The sequence below is a fragment of the Molothrus ater genome, chromosome 4, assembly GCF_012460135.2.
Source record: "Molothrus ater isolate BHLD 08-10-18 breed brown headed cowbird chromosome 4, BPBGC_Mater_1.1, whole genome shotgun sequence".
Classification (NCBI taxonomy): Eukaryota; Metazoa; Chordata; class Aves; order Passeriformes; family Icteridae; genus Molothrus; species Molothrus ater.
This window is the reverse complement of record NC_050481.2, coordinates 22,857,787-22,871,056: the sequence shown is the minus strand read 5'-3', so window position 1 is coordinate 22,871,056 and position 13,270 is coordinate 22,857,787. Positions and strand designations below refer to the sequence as shown.

The following is a 13,270-nucleotide window of genomic DNA, read 5'->3' as shown; positions in this document are numbered from 1 at the left end:
AATATTCTGCATTTTGTGCCTGAAAAACACACCGATATACTGAAATAAAAAATACCCAAAAGAGAATGAGTAAAAGATAGAGTAAGAAAAAAAATTCTCACCATTTTCTGCCAGGGGGGCCAAAACTTCAAAAATCATCTCTTTTTTATCATGCTCTATTTGCTTCTTGAACAGTTTCACAAGCTCTTCAGCAATGTTTGTGTAGGCAAACTGCTCCTTACTTGACTCTGTGAAGCAAAAGGAGAAAATCAGTATAAAGTAAACAAACCACATAAGAAGGTAGAACAACTTTTTCTCTTTGTTACCAGGCTTATTCAGCAAGATGACTAACTGCTCTTCACAGACAAGAGCAATAGACTCATGCTTGTCACAAAATGAAAAGATAAATTTTAAAGATAAAATTTAACCCTTTAAATGTGCTGACCTGAATTAGTTATGGTTAAGGCTGTTAAAAATATATAAATATATGATTCAAGGCTGTTTGGTCTGGTTTTGCCCACCAAAATATAAGCTAGCTCTAGCAACAGTAATAGTACAAAAAGAAGTCTTTGATTTCTCTCAGCTTAAGAGAAAGAAGAGCAGGTTATATACTGCATTTTCTATGGGAGAGATGAAGATTTGCACCAAATGCTTTAATATTTACATGGTCTCATGATGGTGACATTTCTTTTGAAATCTGTGTGTGGCTGTTGCTGAGCCATCTCATACTGCACAGATACAGCATAAAGCAGTTTTACAGATGGGCGAGGTTCCTACCAGATTAGCCAGCAGGTCTTCAAATGTACACTCAACAAAAGCATCTCTTATTCCATTGCCTGTATCATATTCCTCCTCACTGGCAGTATTACAAGGGCTGCAGGTGGTAGGGCTGGTGTTCTGCATTCTCCAGTTGCCACCTCCTGAGGGCCATCTGTAGCCAGAAAACCTTCCAGCACCTTTGCTATTGCTCTGACAGATGCTTAGGGATTACTTTACTGTAGAACTGACCCCAAGGACTTGGGAAAAGCATGACCTGCAATCCTGGACACTTTTGTGCACATCTCATAATTTTCTCTCACTGTGCCTGGTTGCATAGTATATTCTATGTGGATTTTTGATCTTTCCAGTATTTTAGCAGATCCATCACAGGTTTGTGCCCTGCTTTGACACAGAATTAGAGTCATATAATGCTTTTCAAGGGATTTGTGCAATGCTGTTGTCTTGTAAGTGATGAAAAATTATAACCTCACCAAAAAAATTCCCCAAAGTTACAAGGCAAAAATAAAATAATACAGTTACAATGTGATTGACTACTGCTTAAGGGAGAATAAAGTATTACAGAGTAAATTAATTTTGTGCCAGTCTTAAAGAATGAGCACCTTTTCAATGTGTATGAACTGGAAGGGAAGCAGCTGCTGTAAAGTTTTTCCCATGGTTCTCATTACTCAACAAGAGAGAGCTGGATCTTTCCAAAGAGGGGAAGGAAATTCTCAGTGAGTCTACCATTTATCATATTTAATATCATTATGGTTTTGGTTGTATTTAAACACTAGGACTTGCAGTGTATGACTCTTACAATTTTTGCTGTGCAGACACAGTACACAGTGCCCAACCTGCAGACCTCTGATTCGTTAATTTCTTTAGTGCTACCTTGATGGCTTTTTCAGCTATTGATTTGTTAAGAAGAATTGTCTCCTGTAAATAAATTTATTATGTGTATGATCAAACGAAACTAGGTAACATGATACTTTCTCTGGCCTTGAAATCTGTGAACTCAGGCCACCAAGTACTACAAATTCAGAGATATATTTTTCATATTTTGAACTGCTAAATGTTCTTAGATGATATTGTAAGTGCTATGTATTATTTACTCCAGTGTAAAAAAAAACCCCAACTCATAAAACTAGAATTTCTCCAAATATGTTAGCAAAAGAACAACATAAACCACAAATGTTAATAAAACACAGGCCTTAACAACCCATTGATTTACACATGGTTGAAGTCCAATGAAAACTGATCTGCTTGAAAAGACATCAGATCAAAGCAGGGCCACAAACTTCAATTTAAATGGAGTTCTAACTAAAATTAACATCTATTCATGATTTATACAAGGAGGTATTTAGATTAGAGTATATTAAAATTCTGTACCTAAAATAATACTGTATGCAGATTAATGACTATGCCTGCCTCAATTTCATTCAGAGATTTTCATGAGCCAAATTTAATCTTGATAAAACTTTGTGGAGCTACACCAGCTTACAATATTTATATTATTAACAAATAATTCACATTTAGTAGCAGTGCTATGGAAATACTGTTTAGATGATTTAAAATGTGCTTAGTTGAACTGAAGCACAGTAACATAAAACATAAGGTTGAATTAAGTACCCAAGTAAATTTCAGTTGCTGAAAGGGGAAAAAGAAGAGACAACTATATATTCTAGAGAAAATAAGCAAAAATTACTCATCTGTTATTGTTGAATGTACCAAAAGGACTTGAACAAGCTTCTGTTAGTCTTTAACTAAGACTTAACATTATGAAAACTGGATGTAAATTTGAGATTAGTATCATGGACTTACCGAGTTCTGCTAAATTGCCAAATGCAACAAGGCACATTTCTGTCAGAGCTGCATTTTGGCAATGAATGCCCAACAATTTCACTAACGTAGGAATAACACCCATATTGATAAGCTGTGACTGCAAGGTATCTACATAAAAAGAGAGTACAACAGTGAATTAGCATTTCTCTTCATAGTACTGTTCTTTTAACCAAAAAAGCATTTTTCACACAAAGCAACTTCTAGGCTAAGCAACATTAAAATTTCTGTCTCCTCTACTCTTCAGACTAGGATTTGGTTCATATTTGAGATATGGACTCATAATTCTTGTCCCTGGCAATGGAGTGTACTTCCAGAAATACTCCTTCCTGATCTGTTTATAGGGTATAGTGAATTATGCAGCTACTGACAATTTTGTGGTTATCAGGTTCCTAATAAACGTCAGGTTTGATTCTGGGCTCACTGAGACTAACTGACTGAAATTGACCTGAACAAGGTCAATGAAACAGTGATTTATCTGAGAGCTTTTTCTATGTACTCTTTTTAAAATTAAAGATCAAAACTGGAAAATTAAAATTAGAATGAATATAAACTGGCACTGAAATAAACATGAAAAGTTTCATAAACACAGGAAGTCACAATGTAGATTATGAAGAGCTTGAGAAAAAAGAAAGTTTAATAAAGACAAAAAAATGGAAGGTTTAAGAAAAGTCCTTAGAAGCCATTCTGATAATTTCTTGCATAGGATGAAAGTTTATAGTATTTACAAGTAAGAAAAGTATTGCTCCTAGGTGTCTGCAAATAGAAAGATGCTCTGATGGTTAGGCAGAAACATGATTGGTTTAAAAGATTATTTATAACAGTATTTCCTCTTACACATTTTACCTATAACATAGCAAAGAAGAAAAACATTGTTTCACAGTTGAATAGAATGAAGCAGACATAAACATACCAGATGTTGTTTAGTAATTTTCCTAAGCATCTTTTTTCCTTTGTTTCTAAAGCACTTCAACTATGTTTAAATGTTACAGACTCAAAAGACAAGGATCCAAAGCCCAGTGATGTCAAGAGAACTGTATTACTTAATTTAGCTTTTGGTCAAGCCCTGCTGGTGAGTTCTGGGGTGGGGTGGGGTTTTTTGTTTGTTTGTTTGTTTGTTTTTTCATTTGTTTGGTTGTTGGGGTTTTTTTAGTGTGGTTTTCTTGTTAAGGAATTAATTCTAGGCAACTGAAATCAGTTGGAATTCTTATATCTGTGGCATCAGAGCCATAAAAAAAGCAGATTTTTACAGGGAGATAAAACCATATGACATCTGAAGTTTAGCAAATTTAGAATCATGTCATTTTCTCAAAAAACCTTGAAATTTTCATATAATGAAAATTATGAAAGCTTCCAGAATGTTTAGCTCATTTGTATTCAGTATAAAATACTTTGATAATAATTATGAATTAGGTGTACCAAGTAATTAAATGGCATGGTTATTACAGGTTATTGGGGATAAGCAGGAATCCTTATGGCTTGACATCTTTAAAAAACTGTATTACTTACCAGTAACTGAATTTCCTTTTTTGGGGGGAGGGATTACCTCTTCCACAGATTCATGGTCTTTAGTGAAATTTATGAGAATGCCATGTCAGACACCAAAGAGCTGTTGAAGTTGTCAAATTTCAGGTAAGTACAAATTGTACTAGCGCATGCATTGAATGCCATTTTACCTCTGGCAGATGTGTGAGTCACTACTACACCCTCCTACTTCATTCCAAACTGACTGGAAAAATCTGTCTTTCAATAGGAAACCTGGGGAGAGAGGGAGATGGAATGGTTCTACAGAGAAAATTGTTGTGTAGGAGAACTCAAGTTACTGGTAAATAATCTGTTTTTGTCCTTGGTTTGTGATTGTCCCCTGTAAACACTTAAAAATTCTGAAGGAAAACTGGTCGTCATGGAGAGTGGGAGAACAAAGACACAAACCACAAATGCCATAGAAAATTATTTGGAAAGAAATTGTTTTGTTACTAGACTATACCTTTAGTCACTCTAAAAATCTCTTTATCCAACTGTAATGGATAAAGAGACAATCTCTGTGGACTTCATTCCAACATCAGAAGCATAAACTCTCCATTTTCAGCAGGTTTTTAGTTCTGCTGTCTCTTTCTTAATACAAAATATATAAAAAGCATGGAGGGAAACCACATAATCTTTGAAAGGAAATAGGAATCTTAAGAGTCAGATAGAAAGATATATCATTGTTCAAGAGAGCACGGAGTGCACTCACTAAAGGACCTCTAGAATTTCCAAACTAAAAAAATGAAAAAAGTCATACTCTAAAAAAGAATAATTGTATTGGGTCAAATGTCAGGTATTATACCAGACTCCAAAACAGTCTGATTTTCCCAGAGTAGAAGGATGACATCTGAGTGCAGGAAATATCTACAGTGATAAGAATGGCATCACAGGAATTGACAATAAGGTAAACATTGCCTTAACAGCAGTAAGTGTTAATTTAAAACTTTAATTTTTCTCCTTTGACAAAGACAGGGCAACCCTGTGAGTCACAAAGGAAGCAAGACCTTTGAAAATAAAAGGCTGCCAGCAGCTATTTGCAATGTTTAAACTTAAGCCTGGGCTTGCCATACAAATTCTAGACCTGACATTTACATCTGTCATTATCACCAACAGGAGGCTCTTTCTCTAGCAAAGTCTATTAAGCATATAAGAGAAAAGTATCAGGCATCTCACTGGTATGGAGACCCACAGCACTTTTTATTTCAGATAAATTAAAAATATCCAAGTGGTTCAGTCTCAGCTGGAGGAACTGCCAGCAGTTCTCTCTCTGCCCTAGGAAAACCTCAGACTAGGTAACTTGGACTAATTGTGTATCTTGGCCTTTCACTGCAGAAATTGTAAATGCCCCACTAGAGCAGGAGACCATTTTGGGGAAACATGCATCCATCCTACAATCAGTTGCCTGACACAGGACTAAAGTGAGCCGTGATGCCAGGCAACGTTGTTTCAGGATGAAACAGCACTTCTGTCCACTTCCTAAGCAGAACTTTATGCACAGAGAGCAGGAAGCATGAAAAACTGAATGCCTCTCCTGAATTTATGACTTAAAACCACAATTTACACTGCTATCATGTGTTGCACTATGTCTGTGTGTTCTTTTGGGTTGAAAAGCACTGACAGTGATGCTGTACAGATGCATATACAGGTAGATAAAAGGCAATCAATACATGCGCCAGCACAAAGAATTACCTACCTAAAACTTGAATTTCAATGGCTCCATGTCCTTCGGTGACACACATGGAAACTCCAAAGAGTAAGATCTGAGGAGAATATCCCAAATTGAGAACTTTATTGGGGACATTTTAGTTAAAAATGCTGATTTAGGCTAATTCATGATTTTGAAAGAGTTTCAGAAAACACCTCATCATTTGTGTCCCATCAATAACTGTGATTATAATACTGAAGGAAAACTGGTTTTGTAGAAATTGATGGCATAATTTCATACTCTAGAGAAACCTGCTTGCAATCCCCACAGCTATGTTAAATCATGACAGAACATAAAAGTGATTCTATTGATTATCTCACTGTGGTAGGGAACATACTTTTATCTGCTTTTGCATACTTTAGGTTACTTTGAAATTCAGTATATTTAGGTCTTGAGCATGCTAGGCATCTCTAGCTGTGGTGTAAATGAAACAAAATGACAAGCATGAAAATTAGCAAAGGTAAGTCTTAGGAGGAAGCATTACTGAAATATTGCAGTCAGACCATAATAATGGTGCCATAAATCTGCCTTTCATTTCTTGCATATTTACATAGCTTCTGCAGATGGTCAACAGTGCACATCAGACACCAACATTCATTCCAGTTGCTAAGAGTTTTGTGAGAATAAGAAAGGCTCAGCAGTTGTATGATTTAACTTCAGGATGTCACATTTTACAAAGGTGCTGAAGGAAAGACAATCTCGACAGACTGAAGTTTGCTATGAAATGAAATGAGGCAGCAATCTATAAAGGTAATTATTTTTATCTACATATATATGCTCACATATGTAAATGTACGTATACTTTCACACATGCATACTGTCTCCAGTTAACTCCTGATGTCCAATTTGACTATCTAATATGCCAATTGGCCTAGTTCTTCCATAATTTCTGCATGTTCTTGAAAAGCCTTCCTGGTTTGTTTTAGAGATCTCGAGAGACAATTTATGGACTGATCCCATTTACTTGCAAAAAGTCTTGCCTCACAGGATTATGGGATCTGCAGAATAACCATTCATATTTATAACTCTTTTACATGAGTGTTTGCATATAATTGTTAGTTTTATTAGATTAGTTATTAGTTTTCCCCTCTTTATCCAAGCCTGCTTTGCTTCTTGCTCTCAAGCAGATTATTGGCTACACAGAAGCTAATAACTGAAAGCAGGGATGAGCTATTTGTGTCTGATTGAATTTGGATAGTAAAATAAAATTATGACAAAAGGGTTGAGATAACCTGGGCTGAAGGCAAAGGGATGTTTTCCATCAGAAAAAAACCCTCTAATTTCTAGCGGTGCAATTAAATATCAGCACTTTTTTTTAAGCTTAAAAGAGCTGCAAGAAATGCCAAAGTTTGAGTTTGTTGTCTTAACAATTGTAGTTACTATTGAAATGATAAGATACCAAGGAAGCAAAGAAAGAATTGAGAGACAGTAAGCAAAAATAATTCCTGAACACAAGCAGGTGACACAAGAACCTTGTAAAAGGATTCCTATTTTTAAAGCTTAGACAACACTGTTATAACTGGAGTTACAATTTCAAGCTGAGTGTCCAGAAACTGGATGAGATAGAAGAATGCTCCATTAATTTGTTCTGTTTAGGAAAAGAAGTCTTCCTTGTAGCTGCTCCTTAGTTGCCTTTTTTGTAAAACTCATATGTGATAAATCCCTTAAAGTACTCCAGACTGAGTCTCTCATGTTTAAAAAAATAAAGCAGTTGATAGTTACTAATAATAAAGTAGTAGCTATTGGAAAAAGAGGGCAATTAGCTGACTGGGAATGGCAAAACGTTTGGAATCAACTACGACAATTTATATAGTCTTTTGCTCATAAAATGCTGATGATTAGAAAATATTAGGGTGCTCACAGATAATTAGATGCAACTAAGAACCAACTGTGCTGTAACGGTCCTTATCTGGATAGCTAGTACAAATTAAAAGAGTGCAAGTCATTAAGAGCAGTTAAAGAAGTCTTCCAAGTCCCCACCTGTAACTTTTTAACACAGCATGCCAAGCTGGAAAAGATTGTAGAAACATGAAAAGAGAATGTAGAAGTGCTATTTCAAAGACTGAAACACTTCTTCCTTCCCTAATATATTTTCTTTTATTTTTGTCCAATTGGTTTCCATAACTACGGACAAAGAAATCTGTGACTCTAGACTGCAATCCCTTATTGCTCATCCTTCAGCAAAACCAGTGCAGTGTTTTATCTTCTTTGTAAGTAGCTGGGATCAAACCTTTGCAAGTAAATCCCAAAAATGGTATTCACTAAGTTGTGTCTACAATTAACTGTCAGGGCAATCTCTGTTTTGATGTTTAACAGGTTAGCAAAGAACTGCATTTAGTCAGAATATTATTCACCTACTGCTGCAATGCATGGAAGTGTGTGGTTGACTCAGGCTCCTAGATGACACTGACTGCTGTCCTGAAAATTCACGGTGGCCCACAGGTGATATTTTTAGACCAGCTCACAATTACAGTCCAATTGTTCTTGTGACTCTTAAAACTGGCAAGAGAGGTCAACTACCTGATTCTATATTCACATGCTACAGGTATGGACACTAAATTTTCTTCTAATAATTTAGTCCTCTAAATCACTTTTCTTTTTTTTTTTAATATTGATTTGTCATATTATTTGAGGTTTAATTTAATGGTTGCCCCAGTCAGTGAGCAAATTCACAATTTGTGAAAATAAGAAAGGCTCAGCAGTTGTATGATTTAACATCAGGATGCCACATTTTATGAAGGTGCTGAAGGACACAAATCTAGAGGACACGAATCTTACACAGTCTACCCATGAATGCTGGGCCAAACATGAGCTGGGTTCCTACAAAAGGGACCCTTCCTCATGGAGACAACCAGGTGTGTGGGGTAATGTGGAGGTTTGGTAAACTCCCAGCACTCCTCCCTGATGGTAGAACACAGGGCTGGTGAGCACCCTGATCGAAGAGCTTCTAATACTCCTGCATTTCTCACTTCTGACACTGCTTCAGTGGCTCCTGTGAATAGTGTGAGATGAAAGATGTCCTTTAGCAGAGAGGAGAGCAGCTAGTGAATCCTCCTGGCTGTCACTGAACCACACAACTGCTTTATTGATTGCATCAGAATAAGCTCTCTTACTAGATGGAATGAGTCATTTATTCAATGTTCCTAACAGTTAAGCTGTTCAGAAGCTGCTTGTTTGGGAGATTTATCTCATAATTAGTTTTCCTAGAGAAGATCTGCTGGGAGCTTGGTCACTGAAGCAAAACTGATAACAGTATCTCTACACATTGCTTCTAGATTCATCTGTCTTGAGCTACCAAGTCTACTGTATGCTCATTAGTCTTAATTAATACAGAGCATTCTGGTAGCTTAGAGGTGAGAATATATATTTGCTCCAAATATTGTAACAAAGAAAAGTACTGAGTTAACACGATGAAATAGAATAAATGTGATACTCATGCAAAGTGGTCAAGCAAAACAATTCCTGGAAACTCTATGAAATGAAGGAACTAGAAAGCTGCTATATAGAGAAGATGGAAGAAGTACTGTAAACAAGAATTCTTACATAATACAAAGAAAAGAGGAGGAAAAAACCCAATGTAAGAACAAGTGAAGGAGATGAGACACATACAACAGTTATATTTGGAGCTGGATGAGTAACACAAAGAGCTGAGATCTCCAGAGAGATGGCACAGAAAACACATGTGGAAACTATGCTAGAAGAGATCATAAAGCAGATTAAAAATGTATACAATAAAGCCTATGGACCATCCTGTAAAGTAGAAATGTTTTGGGGACGTAGGATTGGAAAGTGAGTTAGCAAGTGCTTTCCTTCAGGAAATGGTGAGTAAATAATAAAGAAGATATTTGTTCCTAAGATGAAACACTGCAATTTAGGAAATGTAAAACAATATAATTATTAACTGTATTTGTAATCTGTGCCATTGCAAGTCAGGAGAACAGCCTCTCTGTAGCCTTCCTAATGTATTCCTATTTTCATTTTGAAAACTTGAAAATGTGTGAATACTGTAAATATATTTTGGCACATTAAAACACTTGCGTGCAGAAGCATGCTAGGTACTAGTTTGTAGAACTAATGTAGAATGCTATTGTGTTACTCTCATTGGTCAAGGGTTTCTCATTTAATATACTCTCATGTTTTTGTCCCAGTCCCTAAACATCTCCACTTAATGGGATGATGAACATAAACATAATTTGTAGACACGGAACAGTGTTGAACATACCAATAAATGATTTCCCATTTATTTTAGAACAATGTAACATACGGTTTTACATAGATTTCACAAGGAGAACTGTTTGGCATATACACCCTTAAATAATTAACAACACTGAACATCTAAAACAAATTAGTCTTATGATGTTGATACTATTTGAGAGAGGACTTAATGTAGCCTTCTAATTAGCTTCTGTAAATCTGTGTGAAGCATCTTTATGCTTTGCTTTTAGACAAAGAAGTAAATTCCAGATGCTGATCTTAAAACTTCACACAATTTATGTTATATGGAATTGTGTCAGGAATATATCTAGTATTTTTGGGAACATAATTTTACTGAAACAGAAAATTGTATATGTGAATTAGGTCCCTGATCTCATCAGAATAACTTAGTGTTAAGCATCCACAATGTAAACCTACAGATGATTTTAACTTTTTATCTTTTTTTGTTGTGGTTGTTCTCCTGGTAGACATAAAGCAAACTTTCGGTTTTGTTTACCATTCTCATTGCTATAGTTCATCAGCATGCCACAAAAGACAGTCAAGAGCTTCTCACTGGCTGGATCTGTTTTACTGCACAGTGACCTTAAATGGTCTACTACAATATGTGCACCACCTGCATGGTCAACTGCGTTCCTGCCCTCATCTGTAAAACAAAGAGTTACATTAAAAAAAAAAAATGAAACCAATCCCCACCGTCGAATCCCAAATGTAACAGTAATCATACAAAATGAAGCTTTTAAACAGAGTGAAGTCATTCCACCAGGGTTGTCAAATTCATCTAGAGAGATGCCTGAGGGCCAATTTTTAGTGCAACAGAGCTAGGAAAGTTAAACACCTACAACAAAAAGGATTAAGCACTTGGCACTAATACCTTTGTAGAGGAGTTCAGTGTTTGAGGCAGAGCTGCTGGAGCTGATAAATAATAGTCTGAAGATGCACTCAGTATTGCCAGAGGGAGGTTCTGAGCACTTGACACAGCTTAGTCCATATACAGGTAAATTACTCTTGCTGTTACACAGATCAAGAAATTGAAATACAGAAAATAAATTGCTTGCATTACTTAAAAACAAAAAGAGGAATAAAATGGACAAAGCAGACAGAGGTGCTAGTTCCCAGTGGCAATTATTCATGCACTCAGTCTGCCACACAGCATGTTCTCTGCACTTCTGTAGCTGAAATTTAATGCCACTATCAGATACTTTTTGTATGGCTAAAAGAAAAATTTACTCTGCATCTATAAAAGACTACAATGTTCTGAAGGGTTGTAAATAACACATCATAATCTTTGTATGGAACTCTTCCTATACAACAAATCAGATTTGACACAACAGTATAGGAATAAAGGAAAAATAGGCCTTATATTACAGTAATCATCAATACTGCTTCCTTCCCCAGCAGTAAGCAATAAGCAATAGACAACAGTCAATAAACTAAATTCCAGGGCTTCCAAAAGGAGAGATTTCCATGTGAGCTATCACTGGAATCAGCTGGAAAATCTGGATGAAAACAAAACCTTGGGGGGAAAAGGAGGAGGGACTCTCTAAAGTTTTGCAATATAAGAAAAAATAACGCCCTCTCCTCAATTTCTTCATGGCCCCAAAGCAAATCTCCTCTTCTCCTTGTTATTCACACTCTACCATCCCTCCTCTCTCTCCCCATCATATGTGCAGGTCAAGCACCAAGTTTTCATCATTCTGCAACATATTCAGCATGAAACCCAAGGCTGTGCACATTTATAATATGATCTTCCACTGTAAAGTGTTCCACTGCTCTGCAAAAAGAAACTTCTAAATCTTCCAGTTCTTGTTAATACCATTCATGAACTTTATATACCCCTTATACTATATATAAAGAACAGGATTCTAAGTATTGCATATAAGGACTTCAGAAAATTTGCTGAATGGAGCTGAAGGAAGGGTAATTCTTGGCAGGTCTTAAATTATTAGCAAAGTAGAAAGAATTTTGCAGAATAAATTCACTGCCATGACTGTTTCCACCTTGGACAGGATCAGGTTGTCAAAAAACTGTGTTTTGCTGCTGGCATGTCTAGTTCATTTTGAAAAAGGAGAAATTATAATCTATTAAGCAGTTAAATTCAAGGTAGGACTCTGTGTCAAGTAGCAACTATTAAAAAAAGGACAAACAGAAAAGAAATTTCTCAGATCCTTGATGCCATAACAAACATAGCTGTAATGCTGAAACAAAAGGAAGTCCTACATCAAAATACAGTGAAACAATATAGTCAGGTGCTTAGACTCAGTGCTTACATGTACCAAATCAGCAGAGAATAAAAAGTAATTTGGGTTGGAATATTCAAGCATTCTGCTTTATTTATCCTCATCTGGTATTTTTTACTAGAAAATTTATGTAAATACATGATTTTGTATTTAACTCATCTGTTCTGTGAATCAAAACAGGTATGCAAAATGAAACTGAATCACTGATTCTGGATCAGATGGACTGAATGTGATCTTCAATCATGCAACTTAAATCAACAAACAAAGATGATAAATTCAGGTAAGAATCACATGTCAAGCTCAACTCGGTGTCTTGATGTTGATGAACTACATGTAAAATATGTAAGCAAAGTATAATAGAAAGGTAGAGTTTGGTGAATGTTTGGAAACAAGTGTTAAAACACAAAAAAAAAGATAGTTACAAGCCAAGTTCCTTACCTGGGCAGAATTTGGCAGAACTCTACTGAAAATTACTGTGTGATAATATTTTATGAAAAATTTAAGTCATGTATCCTTTAAATTCAAATATCTCTGGTTTGTTAAAAACTGCTGCACAGTCTCTCACTTCAAATACATGACAAAACTCTTATCCACACAATGTTTTTGTTAAGTAAACAGATCACCAGCTTCTGCTGTACAGACAGCAAAAGTAAAGCAGGAAGATTCAGAAACAAATCTCACTCCAAGAAATGTCTGGCCTTATGGTACACTCAAAAAGTTAGTTACAAATGAACCTCAGAAGGTGGCAGGCTGTAAGAGCCAGCCTTTGACAGGACTGCATATGCTGGCAGACTTGTAAAGGAGATGCCATAACTGAGTTTGTTGCTCTCCCTCTTTCCCCTGCTGGAGCTGCTTCTCTGCCCCAGGCAGCTGAGTAAAGAATAGACCTGGGTGAGTGCTATAATTAGGATCTCCTGGTGCTGCCTTCTTTGCCCAAGAGGATTAACTCAGCTCATTAGTGCAAGGCCACAAAGAATCCTGTGCCAGATGTCGGAGGAAAACCCTGAAG

At 36.2% G+C, this 13,270-nt stretch overlaps 1 protein-coding gene across 2 annotated transcripts in view; it reads right to left on the bottom strand.

Moving 5' to 3' along the window:
* RAP1GDS1 (Rap1 GTPase-GDP dissociation stimulator 1) overlaps positions 1 to 13,270 on the bottom strand; it is a 92,527-nt gene that overhangs the window by 17,049 nt on the left and 62,208 nt on the right. Inside the window, exons 5-7 of one of the 2 annotated variants that reach the window (XM_036381837.2) lie at positions 10,521 to 10,667; positions 2,560 to 2,688; positions 102 to 227 (exon numbers count right to left, since the gene is read on the bottom strand). In XM_036381837.2, coding sequence (XP_036237730.1) covers positions 102 to 227; positions 2,560 to 2,688; positions 10,521 to 10,667 — 402 coding nt within the window. The remainder of the gene's footprint in view (positions 1 to 101; positions 228 to 2,559; positions 2,689 to 10,520; positions 10,668 to 13,270) is intronic. The other variant, XM_036381838.2, reaches the window with a different exon arrangement.